We start from the raw sequence: 24,159 nt of genomic DNA on the forward strand, positions 1-24,159 counted from the left end.
CGACAGTGACTTACAGTCAGTGCATTCAACTCAGTTAGATAAACAACAAATCACAGTCAAATAGAAAAAAAATTCTGTATCCTTTACTCAGAATGTTGAAGTCGAAGTGGTCTGTTGGTGTCCTCTAAATGTTGTATTAATTTTAACATAATTGCTGCCAGTTTTAAAGCTTTAGAAAAGTTGTTTTGCTAAATGGGAGCAATAATACATATTTTGTTGTAATTTTCAGTTCACTCTTCTATCCAATTAACGTAATTTAGAATATATAGCAGGGCAGGATTTCAAGATTAGAGGAAGATTACCTTATTTTCCAACGTACACACATGGAAACTTGTGTTGTGCTTTGTCCCATCGCTCCGAAAAGAAATGCATAGGCCTTAACAGAGAGGTTGAAGCAAGGGCGCACATGGAGCAATTGTAGGGGAGAACTGAAGCGTCTTGGGCATTTGAACCGGCGACCCGGAACACTGACCCGCCTCTCTAACCTCTAGGCTACCAGTCGACCAAATACAATTTGCAAAATATAATTCAACCCCCACAATTACAGTTTTCACAATTCAGTGTAACAGTGATTATTCAGTGTGACCAAAGATGATTTATTATAATTGACAAGATATTCGGGTACCCCTCTAATCATAAAAAAACATGTCCTCAAAGATAGAAGGCAAGCGGGAGTAGGCGAGATCAGGTGGGACAGTTCTTGCCAATGGAGCGGGCAGATTCTCACAGTGAAGAACAGGCACAACTCCGATACGAAGTTGTTTTTTTATGTTGCCGAAATGCCACGTGCGTCCACTTATATCAGTGCATTCATAACAACCTAAACATTACGAAACTTCTATTCGGTCAAATAAGCCTCAGTGCCTCACGTAGAAAATGTAAAGTAAAAAAACGCATTGATTCCTCACTTCGTGGTCTTATTTTAGTGTACAGCTTTTGGGCGGAGTACACCCTCTTGCTTTGCCCCTTCCTCTCTATCCCCAGTCACATGACGCCTGATAAAAATGGCCACCTTCGTGTTTTGATTGATAATACTTTTATGTTTGTTTCATTCTCCGTAGCATTTGAATAGATAACACACATTTTGTAGGAAACTCTGTCTTTCCCCTTTAAATTTATGACAATCAATACAAACTGCTATTTGTACATTTGTGTATATTAAACGGAAAGCTAGCTAGTTGGCTGGCACAATAGGTAAGCTAAAGCTAGCTGAAAGTAAAGGAAAAACGATGGAGTTGAGTGCCAACGAGGTAAGGTAACGTCTAAATGTTGGTAAAACTACAATTCGTTTGATCCAATATGTGTCAACTGAAGTTACTGCTTGTTGTCGTGATTATCTGTGCAAGTCCATGTTATCTTTTCAAACCTAACGTTAGCTAACTAGGTGATATTAGATTGGCTAACTAGCTGAGTCTGTAACGTTACGCATTAAGGAGCCGCAGATGTAATTGTTAGCTAACAACAACAATACGGGGTTGGATACCTAGACGTCTATTAATGGATATTTAGCTAGTTAGCCCACCCAATCTAGCTAGAAAACATATTAACTAACACAGAAGGCCACCATGTGCAAGCCAGTTTAGCTGCGTGCCGATTAGGTATCTAACTAGTTCTGTAACTAGCTAGATGCCATTTTATTCTTCCAACAGATGTTGTAGACCAACAATACCAAAATAAATGTTATCGTCAATATCAGTGGTGGCTAGATTTATGACTGTTTCACCTGCTAGCCGGTGTTATAGCTGTTTGCTGTAATGGTAACGTTAGTGAAGATAAATTAGCATAAACCTTATTCATTTCAATCTAGCTGGCTAGATAGTTATGTACGATCTAAAAACGTCAATATTACAATTGCCTATCCAGCTAGCTATTTGTTAGTATTAATACTGTAACGTTAACCATGATTTAATCGACATGTTTTATGTATACTAAATATGTATCACACTGATTTAATCATTATGGTTTCTAAAAAAAGCCCTGAGTGTCTCGTATTTGGTCTGTTATACTGGTAGATAGTTAATGATGATTCAGTCTAACTTTCTTCTGTTCATTGCAGATCCGCAGGAGGAGACTGGCAAGACTGGCAGGAGGACAAACATCCCAGCCCAGCACTCCCCTGACGTCCCCACAGAGAGAGACCCCCCCTGGGCCCCTTCCTGGGACCTCAGGGGCCACACCCCAGCCCTTTCCACCAGCTGCCTCACACGCACTGGGACTCAATGTCCAGAGTGTCACCTCTCTTATGGGCGCCTCAGGTATGAGCAGATTATGTTTAAAGGGATAGTGTGGATTTGGGCAATTATGCCCTTTTTCTACTTACCCAGAGTCCAATATTTTTTTATATGATTTAACTTTTATTTAGAAGAGGGGTCACCATTGAGACCAGGGTCTCATTCTCAAGGGAGCTCTCTGTGAACACACAATTCAACATCAATATAATAAATACAAAAAATGACTCAAAACATACTATTACATCCCTCAAAATTGATCTAAACTGTCCAATTGGGACCAGCAAGTTCAGCTTCAAGGTGGCCTGAAGGCTATATGAAAGCCATGCTGGAGGCATGAAAACTAAAAGTATTTCCCCCCAGCTCAGTGGAGACCCGTGGGACCGCCAGAACCAGCCAGTGCAGAGAGCGGGTCTGAAAATAACTGCTTTATATGCCAAAAAGTATCAATGCTGGGCCCTTCTGTTAGTCAGAGACTCCAAGCCAATATAACTAGATAAAATGCAGTGATGTGTATGAAAATTGTCCCAAGTGATAAAACGCAATGCTGAATAATAGATTTGAGTCCGAAGGTTTTAAAACGGAGGCTGCCGCATGTATGTAGATTATATCACCATAATGAAGTGCTGGGAGAAGTGTTGCTTGAACAATCTTCCTTCTACTTTTCAAAGTGATTCATTTAATGAAACAGGATTTATCTTAATTCTGCCCCCCTCCCCCCTCCCGTTCAGTGTGCTTTAAAAGAGCTTATCGTAAATCAGAATACCCAAGTATTAATAATGGGGATATTGCTCAATTTGGTCACCTTTTAATGTGCAAATGCATATGTCCTCGGGCTAAAATCGACCCCAGCGGCACACCTTTCATAATATTGAGGAAGCTGTCCGTTAGTTCTTGAACCAATTGCAAGATGCCTGATCTAGGCCCATTTCAGACAAGACCAACTGTAGTATCAAACTCCTTCAACAGGTAAATAAATAAGGCAGCACAATGTTCTTTATGGTCTAAACAATGTAGCACATCCAAGACAAGTGTAGCTGCTGAAGCGGTAAGAATTGTATGAGTTAAATTTCTACATTTCTAAACATTTTGGCAAGGCAAGATTGCTTGTAAATCGGACAGTAGTTATTCAATCCGGAAGGATCGCCGCCTTTGTGTAGAGGGAGGACTTGTGCCGTTTACCAGATCTTAGGGATAACCCCAGAAACACTTGTCATGCACCCATGGATACCATTTGTTTGTCTCTGCGTGTAGCTTGAAGGAAGTTGAAGGTCGTTTCATGAGCCATTGCTAACTGTCTAACTGTCTAACTGTTCCCATGGACTTAGTCATTGCACACAAGTTGCTTCAAACTGCACGCAGAGACATGAAGATGTTATCCATGAGTTCATCTGACTCTGGGGAAGTAGAAAAAAGGGCTTAATTGCCAGGACAGCGCTATCCCTTTTAAAGACGACTACACTTTTGGCTGAATTTCTATAGTGCGTTATTTAGCAAGCTTTCACACAGTCTCCTACGTTGGAAGCCAAGCAAGTTTTGTCAGACTGCTATTTCTTGGTATAAAGGCATTGGTGTATGCTAAATAGTGAATTAAATGGACCATGACAAGACTCTCTTGTCTGATGAAACCAAGGTTGAACTCTTTGGCCTGAATGCAAAGCATCACATCTGGAAGAAACCTGGCTCCATCCCTACGGTGAAGCATGGTGGTGGCAGCATTTTGCTGTGGAGATTTTTTTCAGCGGCAGCAACTGGGAGATATCACAGCGATATCCTTGATGAAAACCTGCTCCACTATGCTCAGGACCTCCGACTGGGCCAAAAGTTCACCTTTCAACAGGACAACGACCTTAAGCACACTGCCAAGACAATGCTGGAGTGGCTTAAGGACAAGTCTCTGAATGTCCTTGAGTCGCCCAGCCAGGCCCCAGACTTGAACCCAATCTAACATCTCTGGAGAGACCTGAATATAGCTGTGAAGCGACACTCTCCATCTAACCTGACAGAGCTTGAGAGGATCTGCAGAGAAGAATGGGAGAAACTCCCCAAATACAGGTGTGCCAAGGTTGTAGGGTCACACCCAAGAAGACTCAAGGCTGTAATCGCTGCCAAAGGTGCTTCAACAAAGGACTGACTGAAGGGTCTGAATCCTTATCTAAATGTAATAAGTCTGTTTTTTTATTTAATACATTTGCTGACATTTCTAAACCTGTTTTTGCTTTGTCATTGTGTGTTAATATATATATATATATATATATATATATAACACACAATGACATATATATATATATTTATAACATGGTTGTACTGTAACAAATTGGAAAAAGTGAAGAGCTTTGAATGCACTGTAGTGTGCCACTTTTGACCACGGCCTATATTATACAGGGAATTGGGTGCCATTTGAAAAAAATAATCTCATTCTGTTGCATTACATTACATTTAAGTCATTTGTTGCCCTTGCTTATTTGTTTTTTTCCCCTTGTCGTTCCTGTCTCAGGTGTGGCATACCGCAGTCAGAGCAGCGAGGGTGTGAGCTCCCTCTCCAGCTCTCCCTCCAACAGCCTGGAGACCCAGAGTCTGTCCAGATCTCAGAGCATGGACATTGACACTGCCTCCTGTGAAAAGAGGTGAGCAACTCGGTTCGATCTTTTCAAAACCGACCCTTAGCCCCTATACTGCCAAGCCGTTCAGTTCTGAGTGGATCAGGTAGGATGTGGAAGAAATGTAGACTCAAAAATATATCATGCTATTGCCAATCATACAGAAAGTTTATTTTATTTATCTGTTACTTTACCAGGTAAGTTGACTGAGAACACATTCTCATTTGCAGCAACGACCTGGGGGATAGTTACAGGGGAGAGGGGGAGGAATGAGCCAATTGTAAACTGGGGATTATTAGGTGACCGTGACGGTTTGAGGTCCAGATTGGGAATTTAGCCAGGACACCGGGGTTAACACCCCTACTCTTACGATAAGTGCCATGGGATCTTTAATGACCTCAGAGAGTCAGGACACCCGTTTAACGTCCCTTCCGAAAGACGGCACCCTACATAGGGCAGTGTAGGGGCATTGGGATATTTTTTTAGACCAGAGGAAAGAGTGCCTCCTACTGGCCCTCCAACACCACTTCCAGCAGCATATGGTCTCCCATCCAGGGATTGACCAGGACCAACCCTGCTTAGCTTCAGAAGCAAGCCAGCAGTGGTATGCAGGGTGGTATGCTGCTGGCGTGTGAGGGATCGATGTCCACCTCATGTTTGAAATGTTTTTTTAGTCACACTGCATACTTCATGGCTTTGATACCAATGAATTGTACAAATGTTGTGGAATACTCAATACTCATTTTCTATGGATATATAAACAACATGCACCTTCACTGGCACTGCACCTTTGGGATAATGCGTCAAGAAGCCGGGTGAGAGGGATTACAGCTGGTAAGGGCAGACAGAGGAAAATATTGACAATAGAAGGTAACAGACCTAAAATACATCAAAAACACAATCTCTCACGTGAATACAGAGTTCTAACGGAATTATGTGATGTCACAAATACGTCCAGAAATGCCCCAGAGACTGACACTGTGCTAGTTTGTTATTCAAGATCATTGGAAAACAAAGTGGATGAATTTGAACTGCTTTTTCCATCAGAAAATGCAGACATTCGATGTGTCACTGAAACTTGGGCCCACGAAAATATCCCAGATGAATCTCTTTTCATTCAAGACTGTCAGATGTTCAGAATTGACAGGTCCAGAGGGGATGAGAGGAGCACGTGTGACTATGTATGTGAACCACAGTATGCAGGCAGAGAGAACTGACCTATATAAAGAGGTGTGAACTACAGAATGCAGGCAGAGAGAACTGACCGAGAGAAAGAGGTGTGAACAACAGTATGCAGGCAGAGAGAGAACTGACCTAGAGAAAGAGGTGTGAACCACAGTATGCAGGCAGAGAGAAGAACTGACCTAGAGAAAGAGGTGTGAACCACAGTATGCAGGCAGAGAGACTGACCTAGAGAAAGAGGTGTGAACCACAGTATGTGTAGAACCACAGTATGCAGGCAGAGAACTGACCTAGATGAGGCAGAGAACTGAGTGTGAACCACAGTATGCAAGGCAGAGAGAACTGACTGAGAGAACGAGTGTGAACCACAGTATGCAGGCAGAGAGGAGAACTGACCTAGAGAAAGAGTGTGAACCACAGTATGCAGGCAGAGAACTGACCTAGAGAAAGAGGTGTGAACCACAGTATGCAGGCAGAGAGAACTGACCTAGAGAAAGAGGTGTGAACCACAGTATGCAGGCAGAGAGAAGAACTGACCTAGAGAAAGAGGTGTGAACCACAGTATGCAGGCAGAGAGAAGAACTGACATAGAGAAAGAGGTGTGAACCACAGTATGCAGGCAGAGAGAAGAACTGACCTAGAGAAAGAGGTGTGAACCACAGTATGCAGGCAGAGAGAAGAACTGACCTAGAGAAAGAGGTGTGAACCACAGTATGCAGGCAGAGAACTGACCGAGAGAACGAGTGTGAACCACAGTATGCAGGCAGAGAACTGACCTAGAGAAAGAGGTGTGAACCACAGTATGCAGACAGAGAGAAGAACTGACCTAGAGAAAGAGGTGTGGACCACCGTATGCAGGCAGAGAGAACTGACCTAGAGAAAAAGGTGTGAACCACAGTATGCAGGCAGAGAGAACTGACCGAGAGAACGAGTGTGAACCACAGTATGCAGGCAGGGAGAACTGACCTAGAGAACGAGTGTGAACCACAGTATGCAAGGCAGAGAGAACTGACTGAGAGAACGAGTGTGAACCACAGTATGCAGGCAGAGAGGAGAACTGACCTAGAGAAAGAGTGTGAACCACAGTATGCAGGCAGAGAGAACTGACCGAGAGAACGAGTGTGAACCACAGTATGCAGGCAGAGAGAACTGACCGAGAGAACGAGTGTGAACCACAGTATGCAGGCAGAGAACTGACCTAGATAAAGAGGTGTGACCCACAGTATGCAGGCAGAGAGAACTGACCTAGAGAACGAGTGTGAACCACAGTATGCAGGCAGAGAACTGACCTAGAGAAAGAGGTGTGAACCACAGTATGCAGGCAGAGAGAACTGACCTAGAGAAAGAGGTGTGAACCACAGTATGCAGGCAGAGAGAAGAACTGACCTAGAGAAAGAGGTGTGAACCACAGTATGCAGGCAGAGAGAAGAACTGACATAGAGAAAGAGGTGTGAACCACAGTATGCAGGCAGAGAGAACTGACCGAGAGAACGAGTGTGAACCACAGTATGCAGACAGAGAGAACTGACCTAGAGAAAGAGGTGTGAACCACAGTATCACAGTACCACAGTCACCCTTTGCCTTTAACAGCTTTCCACACTCTTGGCATTCTCTCAACCAGCTTCATGAGGAATGCATTTCAATCAACAAGTGTGCCTTGTTAAAAGTGCATTTTGTACAATTTCTTTCCTTAATGCATTTGAGCCAATCATTTGTGACAAGGTAGCGGTTGTATGCAGAAGATGGCCCTATTTGGTCAAATATAAGCAAAGACAAACGACAGTCCATTACTTTAAGACATGAAGGTCAGTGTGAATACGGAACATTTCAACAACTTTGAAAGTTTCTTCAAGTGCAGTCACAAAAACCATCAAGCGCTATGATGAAACTGGCTCTCATGAGGACCGCCACAGGAAAGGAAGACCCAGAGTTACCTCTGCTGCAGAGGATACGTTCATTAGAGTTACCAGCCTCAGAAATTGCAGCCCAAATAAATGCTTCACAGTAACATACATCTCAACATCAACTGTTCAGAGGAGGCTGTTGAATCAGGCCTTCATGGTCAAATTTCTGCAAAGAAACCATTGCTAAAGGACACCAATAATTAGAGACTTGCTTGGGCTAAGAAAGAGGAGCAATGGACATTAAACCGATAGAAATCTGACATTTGGTCTGAGTCCACATGTAAGATTTTTGATTCTAACCGCCATGTCTTTTAGACGTAGAGTAGGTGAACGGATGATCTCTGCATGTGTGGTTCCCATCATGGGGGAGGAGGTGTGATAGTGTGGGGGTGCTTTGCTGGTGACACTGTCTCTGATTTTATTTAGAATTCAAGGCACACTTAACCAGCATGGCTACCACTGCATTCTGCAGCGATATGCCATCCCATCTGATTTGCACTTAGTCCCACTATCGTTTTGTTTTTCAACAGGACAATGACCCAACACACCTCCAGCCTGTGTAAGAGCTATTTGACCAAGAAGGAGAGTGATGGAGTGCTGCATCAGATGACCTGGCCTCCACGATCACTCGAACTCAACCCAATTGAGATGGTATGAGATGAGTTGGACCGTAGATTGAAGTAAAAGCAGGCAACAAGTGCTCAGCATATGTGTGAACTCCTTCAAGACTGTTGGAAAAGCATTCCAGGTGAAGCTGCTTGAGAGAAAGCTGTCAAGGCGAAGGGTGGCTGCTTTGAAGAAATATAAAATGTATATTGTGATGTAACACTTTTTTTTGCCTACTACATGATTCTGTATAGTTGTGACGTCTTCACTATTATTCTACAATGTAGGATATAAAGAGTAGGTGTGTCAATTTGACTGGTACTGTTAATCTGACCAAATTATGAAAGACAAGCATTGTTCTTTTGAATTCTGTAAAGTGAGTGTGGAAGAGGTAAAACTATTATTGTTTATCAACAATGACAAGCCACCAGGTCTGACAATCTGGATGGAAAATTACTGAGGATAATGGTGAACGATATTGCCCCTCCTATTTGCCATATCTTCAGTTTAAGCCTACTAGAAAGTGTGTACCCTCAGGCCTGGAGGGGAGCAAAAGTCATTCCGCTACCCAGGAATAGTGAAGCCCCCTTTACTGGCTCAAATAGCCGACCCAACAGCCTGTTACAACCCTTAGTAAAACTTCCGGAAAAAATAGTTTGACCAGATACTATGCTATTTTTAGAGTAAACAAATTGACAAAACTTTCAGCACGCTTGTAGAGGACATTCATTCAGAGAAATGGATAACATTGGGGGGGCTTTTGTTAGACTTTGTTTGATATGTAATGTAAGTGCCTTAATGTGTTTGCACCCCAGGAAGACTAGCTGCTAATGGCGATCCCTAATAAATACACATCTATTGGGGTATACAATCATGGATTGCTTTAAAAACAAAATATTAAAATCAATTCTAAAACTTCTGTCTGGTCAAAGTCATTATCCGTGCTGCAGAATTCTGTATGTTTTGCAGTTGACCAATGGCTTTCTGCGGTAGACCAGACAGAAGAGCATTACAGTAGTCAAGCCTGCTTGTAATAAAAGCATGGATGAGTCTTTCAGCCTGAGATAGAAACGGCCGCACCGTGGCAATGTTCCTCAGGCTATTTTGTTCACATTCCTGTGTGAAGATTCTCTCTGTCCTTTGGCTCCAATAATAAGTACCTTGGTCTTGTCTTGATTTAGCTCGAGGAAGTTGTGAGCCATTCAAGTATTTAAATCACTAATAGTCTTATTTGTGGAGCTAAAATCCTCTGGTGACACAAATGCAAAGTTGTGTATAATCTGCGTAGCGTTAAATCAATGCCGTGCTTTCTGATAATGCTGCCAATGGGTAACCTACTGAACCGTACTGAACCATGTGGAACGCGATGTGTTATGTATTTTCTGAGTTATGTACACCAATGGTGGAAAAACTCTTGACCGGTTAAATGGGTCCTAAACCAATTTAGAGCTGGACTGGAGAAGTCAACCCACCTCTCCAGCCTGTCCAGAAGGACATAATGGTCAACAGTGTCGAATACCTTTTAAGACTAAACGGGGGACAAGTATTTAGAATTTTAATTGACAGCGAAAAAAACACTTAAAGTTTCCCTGTTTTTAAAACGGAACAGTGCCTCCTGTTTTGAAAGCGCTGCGTTCCAATGAGTCCCTATTGAGCAGTGAATGGGCTATCAACCAGATTACTCTTTCTCCGTATTCCCCAAGGTGTCTACAGCATTGTGATGTAGTTTTACGCATTTATGTTGAAGAATACCCGTAAGCGGCTACATTGCGCAAGTGGTCACCTGATGGCTCCCAGGGTGACTCTCGCATAAAATACAGAGGTAGCCATTACTCCAATCGTTCCTACTGAAAAACGAATTGTCCCGATGGATATATTATCGAATTGATATTTGAAAAACACCCTGAGGATTGATTATAAACAACGTTTGCCATGTTTCTGTCGATATTATGGAGCTAATTTGGAATATTTTTCGCCGTTTTCGTGACTGCAATTTCCGGGCGATTTCTCAGCCAAACGTGAAGAACAAACGGAGCCATTTCGCCTACAAAAATAATATTTTTGGAAAAAAGGAACATTTGCTATCTAAATGCGAGTCTTGTGAGTGAAAACATCCGAAGCTCATCAAAGGTAAACTATTTAATTTGATTGCTTTTCTGATTTCCGTAACCAAGTTACCTGCTGCTAGCTGGACAAAATGCTATGCTTGGCTATCGATAAACTTACACAAATGCTTGTCTAGCTTTGGCTGTAAAGCATATTTTGAAAATCTGAGATGACAGGGTGATTAACAAAAGGCTAAGCTGTGTCTCAATATATTTCATTTGTGATTTTCATGAATAGGAATATTTTCTAGGGATATTTATATCCGTTGCGTTATGCTAATTAGTGTCACTAGACGGGATGGGGTGTCACTAGAGGTTAAATCCAAGAGAAGGACAGAGAGCTGTTTGGCATCTGTTGGCTCTAAGGTCATTTACAACTTTAACTAAGGCTGTGCTGTGGTGGGCACAATAAATTAAAAAAAAAAATACATTTGGTTGTTTGAAAACCAATTTCTCCATAATTTAGCTTAAGAATGGAAGTTTAGAGATTGGCCGACACTTAATAAGAGCTGAATAATCAATTTTACTTTTCTTCAGCAGGGGTTTCACCATAGCAGTTTTTAGTGCAGTGGGGAAAGTGCCTGTGAGCAGGGAGTGCTTAGCAATAGCTTGCAATTCTTCAAATATGCAATTTAAAGCTGTTCTGAAGGTGGTGGTGATAGGATCGAGAAGGCAGGTCGAAGGTTTAAGTTGTGATATCACTTTCGCGAGCATGTTTCAAACAGGGAAAGTAACTCCATTATGCCTTTGCGTGGTAGGCTAGGTCACATAACATCAAACTTCAGGTCTTGCTTGACTGGCACCCAGCCTAATGTTTTATCTTATCTCTGAAATATGCAGTAAACTCATCACATTTAGATGTGGAGTAAAGTTCAGGCTTGTGGGGGTAGGATTTATCAGGCCATCTATGGTTGAATAGCACTCTCAAATGATTCTGATTTATTAATGATCAAGTTAGAAAAATGTGCCCATCTGTCATTTCTAATTGCCTTATATGCCAAGTTGCCTTGCTCAGAATATCATAATGGACCTGCAACACTGACGTTCTGCCTTTTTGAAATGTGTTTTTAGTTGATTTTGTTTCCTCACTCATCTGTGATTTTGTCATAGTTCTCAAGGACAATGTACAATAGTTCTGAGAAATCAGTTAAGGCAGTGCTTTGGTGTCCTATACAGGGCTCTCTGTTTGGATGTGTCCTTTTCAACCTTACTGGAGCTATGGCATCAATGGTTGCCCTTAATTTGATATTGAAGTTATCAACTAAATCATCATGAGGAAGGTGATGGTGTATTATTCATACACACACAAAAAGCTCTTTAGCAACTTCAGAGGTAAGATAGCGTTTCTAAATAGTTTGTTCAGTATTACCTTGGGCTGTGGGCAACAATGTAGTAAATAAAGCTTGGTGATCAGCTAAACTAACATCAACAGTTGAGGATATGTCAATAGAAAGCTCCTTGGTAATAACCAGGTCCAGAGTATGGCTGAAGTTAGGGATGGGCCCAGTAAATCAAATCAAATTGATTTATATAGCCCTTCGTACATCAGCTGATATCTCAAAGTGCTGTACAGAAACCCAGCCTAAAACCCCAAACAGCAAGCAATGCAGGTGTAGAAGCACGTAACATGTTGGATAAAGTCCACAGAGCTCAAAAGATTCATAAAATCAATGGCCTTGGAGTCAGTCTCTTTGTCAACATGAATATTAAAATCGCCCAACAGAATAATTTTATCCTAGTTCTCAAGGACAATTGTTCAGAGAAATGTGGTGGAATATTCTATTCAAGTGAGAGAGACTTTGTCATTTCTTCAAAGAATCATCTTTATTCAATATCGATTAATTATTGCAATAATGAAACTGTCGACGTTGGGCCTAGAACCTAACTGATAATGAAACAAACAGATGTTGTATAGGACCTAAAAATGCTGAGTCAGACTTAGTTCCAACTCTCTTAAGCCACCTTGGTTATCTACAAAGGATGGTGTTTTACCCTCAACCTGGCTTAGTTTCCCAGATGCCAGGAAGATGAGGCATTGTTCTAAACTCTTCCAGGCTATCTCTCTCGGGTCACACAAACCACATCTTGTCTATGGAATGCCAACTTTAGGTTTTTATCACCAAGTCATTGTCAGCACAAGCTGTCTGTAGAAAAACCCATTTCCCTTGACGCTCAGACTATCTGCAGGAAGCTAAAGTGGAAACCACCTCTTTAACAGATGCCAGCCCACGCTTCAAAATACTCCTCTCAGTTAACTCAAAGGGAGAGAGTGGGTCCTAAGAACCTTTCTCTATTTCATAAAACAACATAGATATAACAATATGCAACCACCACTGCTTTGGTGGCCTATACAGGGATAGAGCCAGCACTGGTGGCTGACATGTAAACAGTATGGCATGATGGTCAAAAGACCCACAGTTGCCAAATGAGATGGTCTTATAGCGGAGTGGATTAGTAAAACAGAAAGGCTTTTCCTTTTTTCTGATACAGTAGAGTGAAAAGCTAGTTATCCCATGGGAGGCTTCAATAGCGGCACTACAGTCTAACAGCCATGTTTCAGTGAGAAACATGCGATCGACTTTGCACTCAGTAATGAGGTCATTCACAAGAATGGATTTATTAGTGATTGCTCTAACAACCTTTTAAAAGTGCCGTATTCAATGAGTGTGGGCCAAATTCTTAACAACCTTAACAATATATTGATGTTATTAATGTTACAACCACTTTTTCTGACACTCTTATCTATCAGAATGGTAGGATGTTGTATAAACTCACTAGAAGGCGGAGTTAGAGGAACATAAATTAGTTTACTCACAATAACCATAGTTCCATTTCTACAGGAGTTGATATGCTTTCCTCTATTGCTTATTCTGACAGGGAGAACTGGAGCACTACCAGACCCTGTCCTTCAGTCTCTAAAACAGGTTGATGTTGCTGGGACTGGAGCCCTACCAGACCCTGTCTGTCAGTCTCTAAAACAGTTTGATGTTGCTGGGACTGGAGCCCTACCAGACCCTGTCTGTCAGTCTCTGAAACAGGTTGATGTTGCTGGGACTGGCACACTACCAGACCCTGTCTGTCAGTCTCTAAAACAGGTTGATGTTGCTGGGACTGGAACACTGCTAGACCCTGTCTGTCAGTCTCTAAAACAGGTTGTTGTTGCTGGGACTGGAGCACTACCAGACCCTGTCCTTCAGTCTCTAAAACAGTTTAATGTTGCTGGAAAAATGTTCTGAACCCTTTCAATAACACCAGCAAGAATTATTCTCTTCCACAGACCGTAGGCAGGCCAAAATCTCTCACCGTCGATCTACCCACAATGATGGTGGTCATGATGGAATCTGATGGGGGAGGAAGAAGAGGAGCGGAATGGGACTGCCTCGGACAGGGGGGATGGTGGGTTTGAGCCAGGCTAGCCTGACTCTTTGCACCTGCAACAGCGTATGGCTTCGGAAACCCCAGGAAGGTGGAAGATGGCCTGAGACCCTTCTGTCTTGAGTCACCTGCTGTGGGGTAAGGTGCCACTGGACGGGCACTGTCTAGTGGTATACTCCCAGTGCTGACTCCTGGGGCTGGTACGCCCGTCTCAAGCGGGGAAAAGCTATTTGATAGCTGGATTGGATCTTATCTGTGTTGAGCTGAACATCTGTTAGTCTTATTCTAAAATGTATTAAATCATTTTTTTCCCTCAGTCTACACACAATGCCCTCCAATGACAAAGTCGAAACATGTTTTTTAAAATTGTGGCACATTTATTAAAAAGAACCAACTGAAATATCACACTTGCATAAGTATTCAGACCCTCAGTACTTTGTGAAGACCCTTCGGCAGAGAGTCTTCTTGGGTATGATGCTACAAGCTTGGCACACCTGTATTTGTGGAGTTTCTCCCATTCTTCTCTGCAGATCTTCTCATGCTCTGACAGGTTGAATGGGTAGCGTTGCTGTGCAGCTATTTTCAAGTCTCTCCAGAGATGTTAGACTTGGTTCAAGTCTGGTCTCTGGCTGGACCACTCAAGGACATTCAGAGACTTGTTCCGAAGCCACTCCTGCGTTGTCTTGTTGTGTGCTTAGGGTCATTGTCCTGTTGGAAGGTGAACTTTCGCCCCTGTCTGAGGTCCTGACCTGTTCCAGAGCGCTTTTCATCAAGGATCTCTGTACTTTGCTCCGTTCATCTTTCCCTCGATCCTGACTAGTCTCCCAGTCCCTGCCGCTAAAAAATATCCCCACAGCATGATGCTGCCACCACAATGCTTCACCGTTGCTTTGTCATTATGGGGCATTTGTGTGTAAATTGAAGAAAAACATTTTATTTAATCCGTTTTAGAATAAGGCTGCAACTGTGGAAAACGGAAGGGGTCTGATTACTTTCCCACTGCACATTTAAAAACGTGTGTGTGTGTGTGTGCATCTATCAGTTACACATACATGTCAGTACCTACACACAACAACTAGGTCACATGTCAGTACCTACACACAACAACTAGGTCACATGTCAGTACATACACACAACAACTAGGTCACATGTCAGTACCTACACACAACAACTAGGTCACATGTCAGTACCTACACACAACAACTAGGTCACATGTCAGTACCTACACACAACAACTAGGTCACATGTCAGTACACACACACACAACAACTAGGTCAAATGTCAGTACCTACACACAACAACTAGGTCACATGTCAGTACACACACACAACAACTAGGTCACATGTCAGTACCTACACACAACCAGTAGGTCACATGTCAGTACATACACACAACAACTAGGTCACATGTCAGTACCTACACACAACCAGTAGGTCACATGTCAGTACCTACACACAACAACTAGGTCACATGTCAGTACCTACACACAACAACTAGGTCACATGTCAGTACCTACACACAACAACTAGGTCACATTGTGACGGCCCTGAATTTTTCTGAACCGTCTCAGTGCTTCTCCTTCCAATAGGGTGCTTTCCCTTTAATTCCCAATTAAATAGCCAGCATCAGCTGCGCAAAAGTGGGGTTGTGATGGAGACGTGAATGAGGATGTGTTCAACCCTCAGTTCCAAAGCTTCTCTATTCCGTGTGTTTTGTAGCCTAATAGAGTTTACCCAGGATCGGATCCACTCTTTGCGTCCGTGGACTTACACCTCTCCGTTCTTCGTGGCCTTTCTCCGCTGGAGATCTATTGGCGGATTGGATTGTCTGACTGACCGACTTACTACAACCTTTTTGTATACGGTATTTCATTTGTTTTGATGTGATGTATACTGTGATTTATGTAGTTAGTTGTAGTTGAGGACTTAGTAAAAGTTGATACGCTTTAAAGTTCTGTGGTAAAATATTGTTATATTGATTGTATGATTAATACTGGGTTTACGCTACACTGAATGAACGGACAAACATTGCGTGACAGAAGTCACTTGAGTTCACTGAACTCCTTTACCGGGCTGGACTCTTTTTAGGCCCGAGGTACAGGACATTTCTGGAGGAACCAGAACTCATTGTGTTATATTATTATATGTGTGTGTGTAATCATTGTTGTTGCTAATACAACCCACGCAAAAGAATATAGTTGTTTTTGAAGTTCTTTCCAATGTTTTAAGGGTTTATGAAAAGTTTATTTCCATCCTGACTTTTACATAAGTCCTTTGTATTGGTGTAGACTTGACGGACCAGATGGGACTCAATCCCACCCAAACTAAAAGGAGAAACCAATGTTTTCTCTGGTAGGCACAACCTACCTGGCACCCCTATAAATAATAAGCTCAAGTCAAAACCGTTACATAAAAAATGGCACCCCAGATGGGACAGCTCAACATTGAGAACTAGCCAAAGCAAATCTTTTGTGTGGAATTAAAACAATGGATTCACCCCAAGATAATGTGCTCATCCATGTCATACCTGTCAATGGGAATACACAGGGCCATTCTGACTATCAAGCTGACAACACAAATCATAATGTGAATGGAGATAATAGAGTTGATTTGGGCCAGAGCCATGGGAATCTGAATGCTCGGTCTGGACCACAGGCCACAGGAGGTCTAACCAGTTACTCACTTATTGACATGGATCTGTGTGGAAGTACTGAGCTAGCCCTCCCTCTGACACCCAACCTTCCTCCATTGTCTGGTTTATCTCCAGAGGTTGTAGTCCTACAACTTCAAGGTGACATCCTTGATATTCGTCGGACTCAACAACAGAGTGCCATGGAATTCAAAAACTCACTGAACACTCTAACCCACACGCTGACAGAGCTCAGTGAGAGTGGAAGACGGGAAATTACTGGTGCCATGGACAGGCAGTTTGACTACCAACGAAACCAACTCACTGCCACTCTCCAATGGCGCCTGGAACATCACCACACTGAGGTCCTCAAGGACGTCAATTCTGTTTTTTCTCCCATGGTTAACACTGTAGACCACTTGCAGACAGAACTCTCTAATTGTGTTAAAATGTTGGATGACGTGTCTGTGGACATGGCCTCCATTAGGCACAACTCCTTACACAGAGTTTCTCTGGTGTCCACTTCTGTTCAGACCACTGAGGGCCAAGCTGGCACCTCTGAACAGCCAAGACAAGGCCATGCTACAGCCACCCCTTGCAGGATGCAATCCACCATGCATCATGGTGTTCATTTTCATGGTCCGATAACTCCCTCCCCCTCTACTTCCTCAATCCCTCCTAGCTCGTTTGTTCATGGTGATTTGAGTAGATGTCATGTGGGGGCGATGCCCATTAAATTGCAATTTCCCACCTTTGGGAAAAAAGATGACAGTCCTGATCCGCTAATGTATCTAGAAAGATGTCGTGACTTTCTTGCCCTCAATCCCCTGACTGACGAAGAACTCCTTGCCACATTGAGGAATGTGTTGCATGGGACAGCTCGAGACTGGTGGGATGTGGCACAAGGAGAGAAAGAGAGTATCCGTGACTTTGCATACGGTTACCACTCCCTGTGCAGAAGGTGGAAACCTGGCATTGAGGAGGAAGAGGTCATTAAATTGATCTTGAAGAACATCAACCCACTACTAGCCAGTCAACTCCGAGAACGAGTCACCACTGTCGATGGACTGGTTCAAGTCAAAACCGTTACAACATGTCAGTACCTACACACAACCAGTAGGTCACATGTCAGTACATACACACAACAACTAGGTCACATTTCAGTACCTACACACAACCAGTAGGTCACATGTCAGTACATACACACAACCAGTAGGTCACATGTCAGTACCTACACACAACAACTAGGTCACATGTCAGTACCTACACACAACAACTAGGTCACATGTCAGTACCTACACACAACAACTAGGTCACATGTCAGTACCTACACACAACAACTAGGTCACATGTCAGTACATACACACAACCAGTAGGTCACATGTCAGTACATACACACAACCAGTAGGTCACATGTCAGTACATACACACAACCAGTAGGTCACATGTCAGTACCTACACACAACAACTAGGTCACATGTCAGTACCTACACACAACAACTAGGTCACATGTCAGTACATACACACAACAACTAGGTCACATGTCAATACATACACACAACAACTAGGTCACATGTCAGTACCTACACACAACAACTAGGTCACATGTCAGTACCTACACACAACAACTAGGTCACATGTCAGTACATACACAACAACTAGGTCACATGTCAGTACATACACACAACAACTAGGTCACATGTCAGTACATACAAACAACTAGGTCACATGTCAGTACCTACACACAACAACTAGGTCACATGTCAGTACCTACACACAACAACTAGGTCACATGTCAGTACCTACACACAACAACTAGGTCACATGTCAGTACCTACACACAACAACTAGGTCACATGTCAGTACCTACACACAACAACTAGGTCACATGTCAGTACACACACACAACAACTAGGTCACATGTCAGTACCTACACACAACAACTAGGTCACATATCAGTACATACACACAACAACTAGGTCACATGTCAGTACATACAAACAACTAGGTCACATGTCAGTACCTACACACAACAACTAGGTCACATGTCAGTACATACACACAACCAGTAGGTCACATGTCAGTACATACACACAACCAGTAGGTCACATGTCAGTACATACACACAACAACTAGGTCACATGTCAGTACCTACACACAACAACTAGGTCACATGTCAGTACCTACACACAACAACTAGGTCACATGTCAGTACCTACACACAACCAGTAGGTCACATGTCAGTACATACACACAACAACTAGGTCACATTTCAGTACCTACACACAACCAGTAGGTCACATGTCAGTACATACACACAACCAGTAAGTCACATGTCAGTACATACACACAACAACTAGGTCACATGTCAGTACCTACACACAACAACTAGGTCACATGTCAGTACCTACACACAACAACTAGGTCACATGTCAGTACCTACACACAACAACTAGGTCACATGTCAGTACCTACACACAACAACTAGGTCACATGTCAGTACATACACACAACCAGTAGGTCACATGTCAGTACATACACACAACAACTAGGTCACATGTCAGTACCTACACACAACAACTAGGTCACATGTCAGTACCTACACACAACAACTAGGTCACATGTCAGTACCTACACACAACAACTAGGTCACATGTCAGTACATACACACCAGTAGGTCAACAACATAGGTCACATGTCAGTACACACACACAACAACTAGGTCACATGTCAGTACCTACACACAACAACTAGGTCACATGTCAGTACCTACACACAACCAGTAGGTCACATGTCAGTACATACACACAACCAGTACGTCACATGTCAGTACATACACACAACCAGTAGGTCACATGTCAGTACATACACACAACATGTAGGTCACATGTCAGTACCTACACACAACATGTAGGTCACATGTCAGTACCTACACACAACCAGTAGGTCACATGTCAGTACCTACACACAACCAGTAGGTCACATGTCAGTACCTACACACAACCAGTAGGTCACATGTTAGTACCTACACATAACCAGTAGGTCACTTGTCAGTACATACTGTTGGATTCTAGCTTGAAATATAGTAATTCATGTTACCAGACTAGAATTGACTGATTACTGTATAAGGAATGTGTATTTTGGGGTCAATTGAGTATGGCTATGAACTAGGTGTATGGAAAGTTACTGACTGAGACGAGGGAGTGCAGAAATGTTACATTCTGTCAAACATGAATGTTAAACTTGGTTAAATATCATGACTCTTGAGGGAGGCAGAAGGCAACAGTCTGCTTTTAGTCACCTGAAGGTAGGACGGCCATGGATTAAAAAGAAGTGAGGAATTTGGCCGAGGTCAGGTCATATGAAGTGAGAAGAAGGAACTGTCCTATTACACAAACACATACTTCCATGCCCACAAAGGTTCTAGCATCAAGCAGGGCCGTGACTATACCAGTGAGAGGAATCAAATTGTAATTGTCACGTGCTGAATATAGCAGGTGTAGATCTTAGTGAACCGCTTACTTACAAGCCCTTAACCAATAATGCAGTTTTAAGAAAAATACCTGAAATAAAGTAACAATTAATTAGAGCAGCAGTAAAATAACAATAGCGATGCTAAATACAGGGGGTACCAGTTAGTCAAGGTAATTGAGGTAATGTATACATGTGGGTAGAGTTATTAAAGTGACTTATGCATGGATAATAATAACAGTAGCAGTGGTGTAAGGGGGGGACAATGCAAGTGGTCTGGGTGGCCATTTGATTAGATGTTCAGTAGTCTTATGGCTTGGAGGTAGAAACTGTTTAGAAGCCTCTTGGACCTAGACTTGGCGCTCCGGTACCACTTGCCCCTTGCTCTGACACCGCCTGGTACAGAGGTCCTGGATGGCAGGAAGCTTGGCCCCAGTGATGTACTGGGCCGTACGCACTACCCTCGAGTGCCGGTCGGAGGCCGGGCAGTTGCCATGCCAGGCAGTGATGCAATCAGTCAGGATGCTCTCGGTGAAGCTGTAGAACCTTTTTGAGGATCTGAGGACCCATGCCAAATCTTTTCTGTCTCCTGACGGGGAATAGGTTTTGTCGTACCCACTTCACGACTCTTGATGTGCTTGGACCATGTTAGTTTGTTGGCGATGTGGACACCAATGAACTTGAAGCTCTCAACCTGCTCCACTACAGCCCCGTCGATGACAATGGGGGCATGCTCGGGTCTACTTTTCCTGTAGTCCACAATCATCTTCTTAGTCTTGATCGCGTTGAGGGAGAGGTTGTTGTCCAGGCACCACACGGCCAGGTCTCTGACTACCTGCCTATATGCTGTCTCGTCATTGTCGGTGATCAGGCCTACCACTGTTGTGTCATCGGGCAAACTTAATGATGGTGTTGGAGTCGTGCCTGGCTGTGCAGTCATGAGTGAACAGAGAATACAGGAGGGGACTGGGCACGCACCCCTGGGGGATAATGGTGTTCTGAGCCATGACCAGCTTTTCAAAGCACAGACGTGAGTGTTACGGGTCAGTAGTTATTTAGGCAGGTTTCCTTAGTGTTCTTGGGCACAGGGACTATGGTGGTCTGCTTGAAACATGTTGATATTACAGACTCAGACAGGGCGAGGTTTAACAATGTCAGTGAACACTCTTTCCAGTTGTTCAGCGCATGCTGGGACTACACGTCCAGGTAATCCCTCTGGCCCTGTGGCCATGTTAATGTTGACCTGTTTAAAGATCTTACTCACATCGGCTGCGGAGAGCGTGATCACACAGTCGTCTGGAACAGCTGGTGCTCTCAGGCATTTTTCAGTGTTACTTGCCTCGAAGTGAGCATAGAAGTGACTTAGCTCGTCTGGTAGGCTCGTGTCACTGGGCAGCAAGTCTTATCAAATCAAATTTATTTATATAGCCCTTCGTACATCAGCTGATATCTCAAAGTGCTGTACAGAAACCCAGCCTAAAACCCCAAACAGCAAGCAATGCAGGTGTAAAAGCACGGTGGCTAGGAAAAACTCCCTAGAAAGGACAAAACCTAGGAAGAAACCTAGAGAGGAACCAGGCTATGTGGGGTGGCCAGTCCTCTTCTGGCTGTGCCGGGTAGAGATAACAGAACATGGCCAAGATGTTCAAATGTTCATAAATGACCAGCATGGTCGAATAATAATAAGGCAGAACAGTTGAAACTGGAGCAGCAGCACAGTCAGGTGGACTGGGGACAGCAAGGAGTCATCATGTCAGGTAGTCCTGGGGCACGGTCCTAGGGCTCAGGTCCTCCGAGAGAGAGAAAGAAAGAGAGAATTAGAGAGAGCATATGTGGGGTGGCCAGTCCTCTTCTGGCTGTGCCGGGTGGAGATTATAACAGAACATGGCCAAGATGTTCAAATGTTCATAAATGACCAGCATGGTCGAATAATAGTAAGGCAGAACAGTTGAAACTGGAGCAGCAGCATGGCCAGGTGGACTGCGGACAGCAAGGAGTCATCATGTCAGGTAGTCCTGGGACATGGTCCTAGGGCCCAGGCCAGTTGAAACTGGAGCAGCAGCATGGCCAGGTGGACTGGGGACAGCAAGGAGTCATCATGTCAGGTAGTCCTGGGGCATGGTCCTAGGGCTCAGGTCCTCCGAGAGAGAGAGAGAAAGAAAGAGAGAAGGAGAGAATTAGAGAACGCACACTTCGATTCACACAGGACACCGAATAGGACAGGAGAAGTACTCCAGATATAACAAACTGACCCTAGCCCCCCGACACATAAACTACTGCAGCATAAATGCTGGAGGCTGAGACAGGAGGGGTCAGGAGACACTGTGGCCCCATCCGAGGACACCCCCGGACAGGGCCAAACAGGAAGGATATAACCCCACCCACTTTGCCAAAGCACAGCCCCCACACCACTAGAGGGATATCTTCAACCACCAACTTACCATCCTGAGACAAGGCCGAGTATAGCCCACAAAGATCTCCGCCACGGCACAACCCAAGGGGGGGGCGCCAACCCAGACAGGCTGACCACAACAGTGAATCAACCCACTCAGGTGACACACCCCCCCTAGGGACAGCATGAGAGAGCCCCAGTAAGCCAGTGACTCAGCCCCTGTAACAGGGTTAGAGGCAGAGAATCCCAGTGGAAAGAGGGGAACCGGCCAGGCAGAGACAGCAAGGGCGGTTCGTTGCTCCAGAGCCTTTCCGTTCACCTTCCCACTCCTGGGCCAGACTACACTCAATCATATGACCCACTGAAGAGATGAGTCTTCAGTAAAGACTTAAAGGTTGAGACCGAGTTTGCGTCTCTGACATGGGTAGGCAGACCGTTCCATAAAAATGGAGCTCTATAGGAGAAAGCCCTGCCTCCAGCTGTTTGCTTAGAAATTCTAGGGACAATTAGGAGGCCTGCGTCTTGTGACCGTAGCGTACGTGTAGGTATGTACGGCAGGACCAAATCAGAGAGATAGGTAGGAGCAAGCCCATGTAATGCTTTGTAGGTTAGCAGTAAAACCTTGAAATCAGCCCTTGCTTTAACAGGAAGCCAGTGTAGAGAGGCTAGCACTGGAGTAATATGATCAAATTTTTTGGTTCTAGTCAGGATTCTAGCAGCCGTATTTAGCACTAACTGAAGTTTATTTAGTGCTTTATCCGGGTAGCCGGAAAGTAGAGCATTGCAGTAGTCTAACCTAGAAGTGACAAAAGCATGGATTCATTTTTCTGCATCATTTTTGGACAGAAAGTTTCTGATTTTTGCAATGTTACGTAGATGGAAAAAAGCTGTCCTTGAAATAGTCTTGATATGTTCTTCAAAAGAGAGATCAGGGTCCAGAGTAACGCCGAGGTCCTTCAGTTTTATTTGAGACGACTGTACAACCATTAAGATTAATTGTCAGATTCAACAGAAGATCTCTTTGTTTCTTGGGACCTAGAACAAGCATCTCTGTTTTGTCCGAGTTTAATAGTAGAAAGTTTGCAGCCATCCACATCCTTATGTCTGAAACATGCTTCTAGCGAGGGCAATTTTGGGGCTTCACCATGTTTCATTGAAATGTACAGCTGTGTGTCATCCGCATAGCAGTGAAAGTTTACATTATGTTTTCGAATAACATCCCCAAGAGGTAAAATATATAGTGAAAACAATAGTGGTCCTAAAACGGAACCTTGAGGAACACCGAAATTTACAGTTGATTTGTCAGAGGACAAACCATTCACAGAGACAAACTGATATCTTTCCGACAGATAAGATCTAAACCAGGCCAGAACATGTCCGTGTAGACCAATTTGGGTTTCCAATCTCTCCAAAAGAATGTGGTGATCGATGGTATCAAAAGCAGCACTAAGGTCTAGGAGCACGAGGACAGATGCAGAGCCTCGGTCCGATGCCATTAAAATGTCATTTACCACCTTCACAAGTGCCGTCTCAGTGCTATGATGGGGTCTAAAAGCAGACTGAAGCATTTCGTATACATTGTTTGTCTTCAGGAAGGCAGTGAGTTGCTGCGCAACAGCCTTCTCTAAAAAATTTTTTGAGAGGAATGGAAGATTCGATATAGGCCGA

General features: G+C 43.6%; 1 protein-coding gene across 1 annotated transcript in view; it reads left to right on the forward strand.

Moving 5' to 3' along the window:
* The first annotated feature begins 953 nt into the window (after positions 1 to 953).
* LOC115102707 (ubiquitin conjugation factor E4 B-like) overlaps positions 954 to 24,159 on the forward strand; it is a 96,676-nt gene continuing 73,470 nt past the window's right edge. Inside the window, 3 exon segments of the mRNA XM_065005561.1 lie at positions 954 to 1,250; positions 2,057 to 2,255; positions 4,726 to 4,855. Of these exon segments, the coding sequence (XP_064861633.1) occupies positions 1,230 to 1,250; positions 2,057 to 2,255; positions 4,726 to 4,855 (350 nt within the window). The 5' untranslated portion in view covers positions 954 to 1,229.

This window comes from Oncorhynchus nerka, linkage group LG20 (assembly GCF_034236695.1).
Source record: "Oncorhynchus nerka isolate Pitt River linkage group LG20, Oner_Uvic_2.0, whole genome shotgun sequence".
Lineage (NCBI taxonomy): Eukaryota > Metazoa > Chordata > Actinopteri > Salmoniformes > Salmonidae > Oncorhynchus > Oncorhynchus nerka.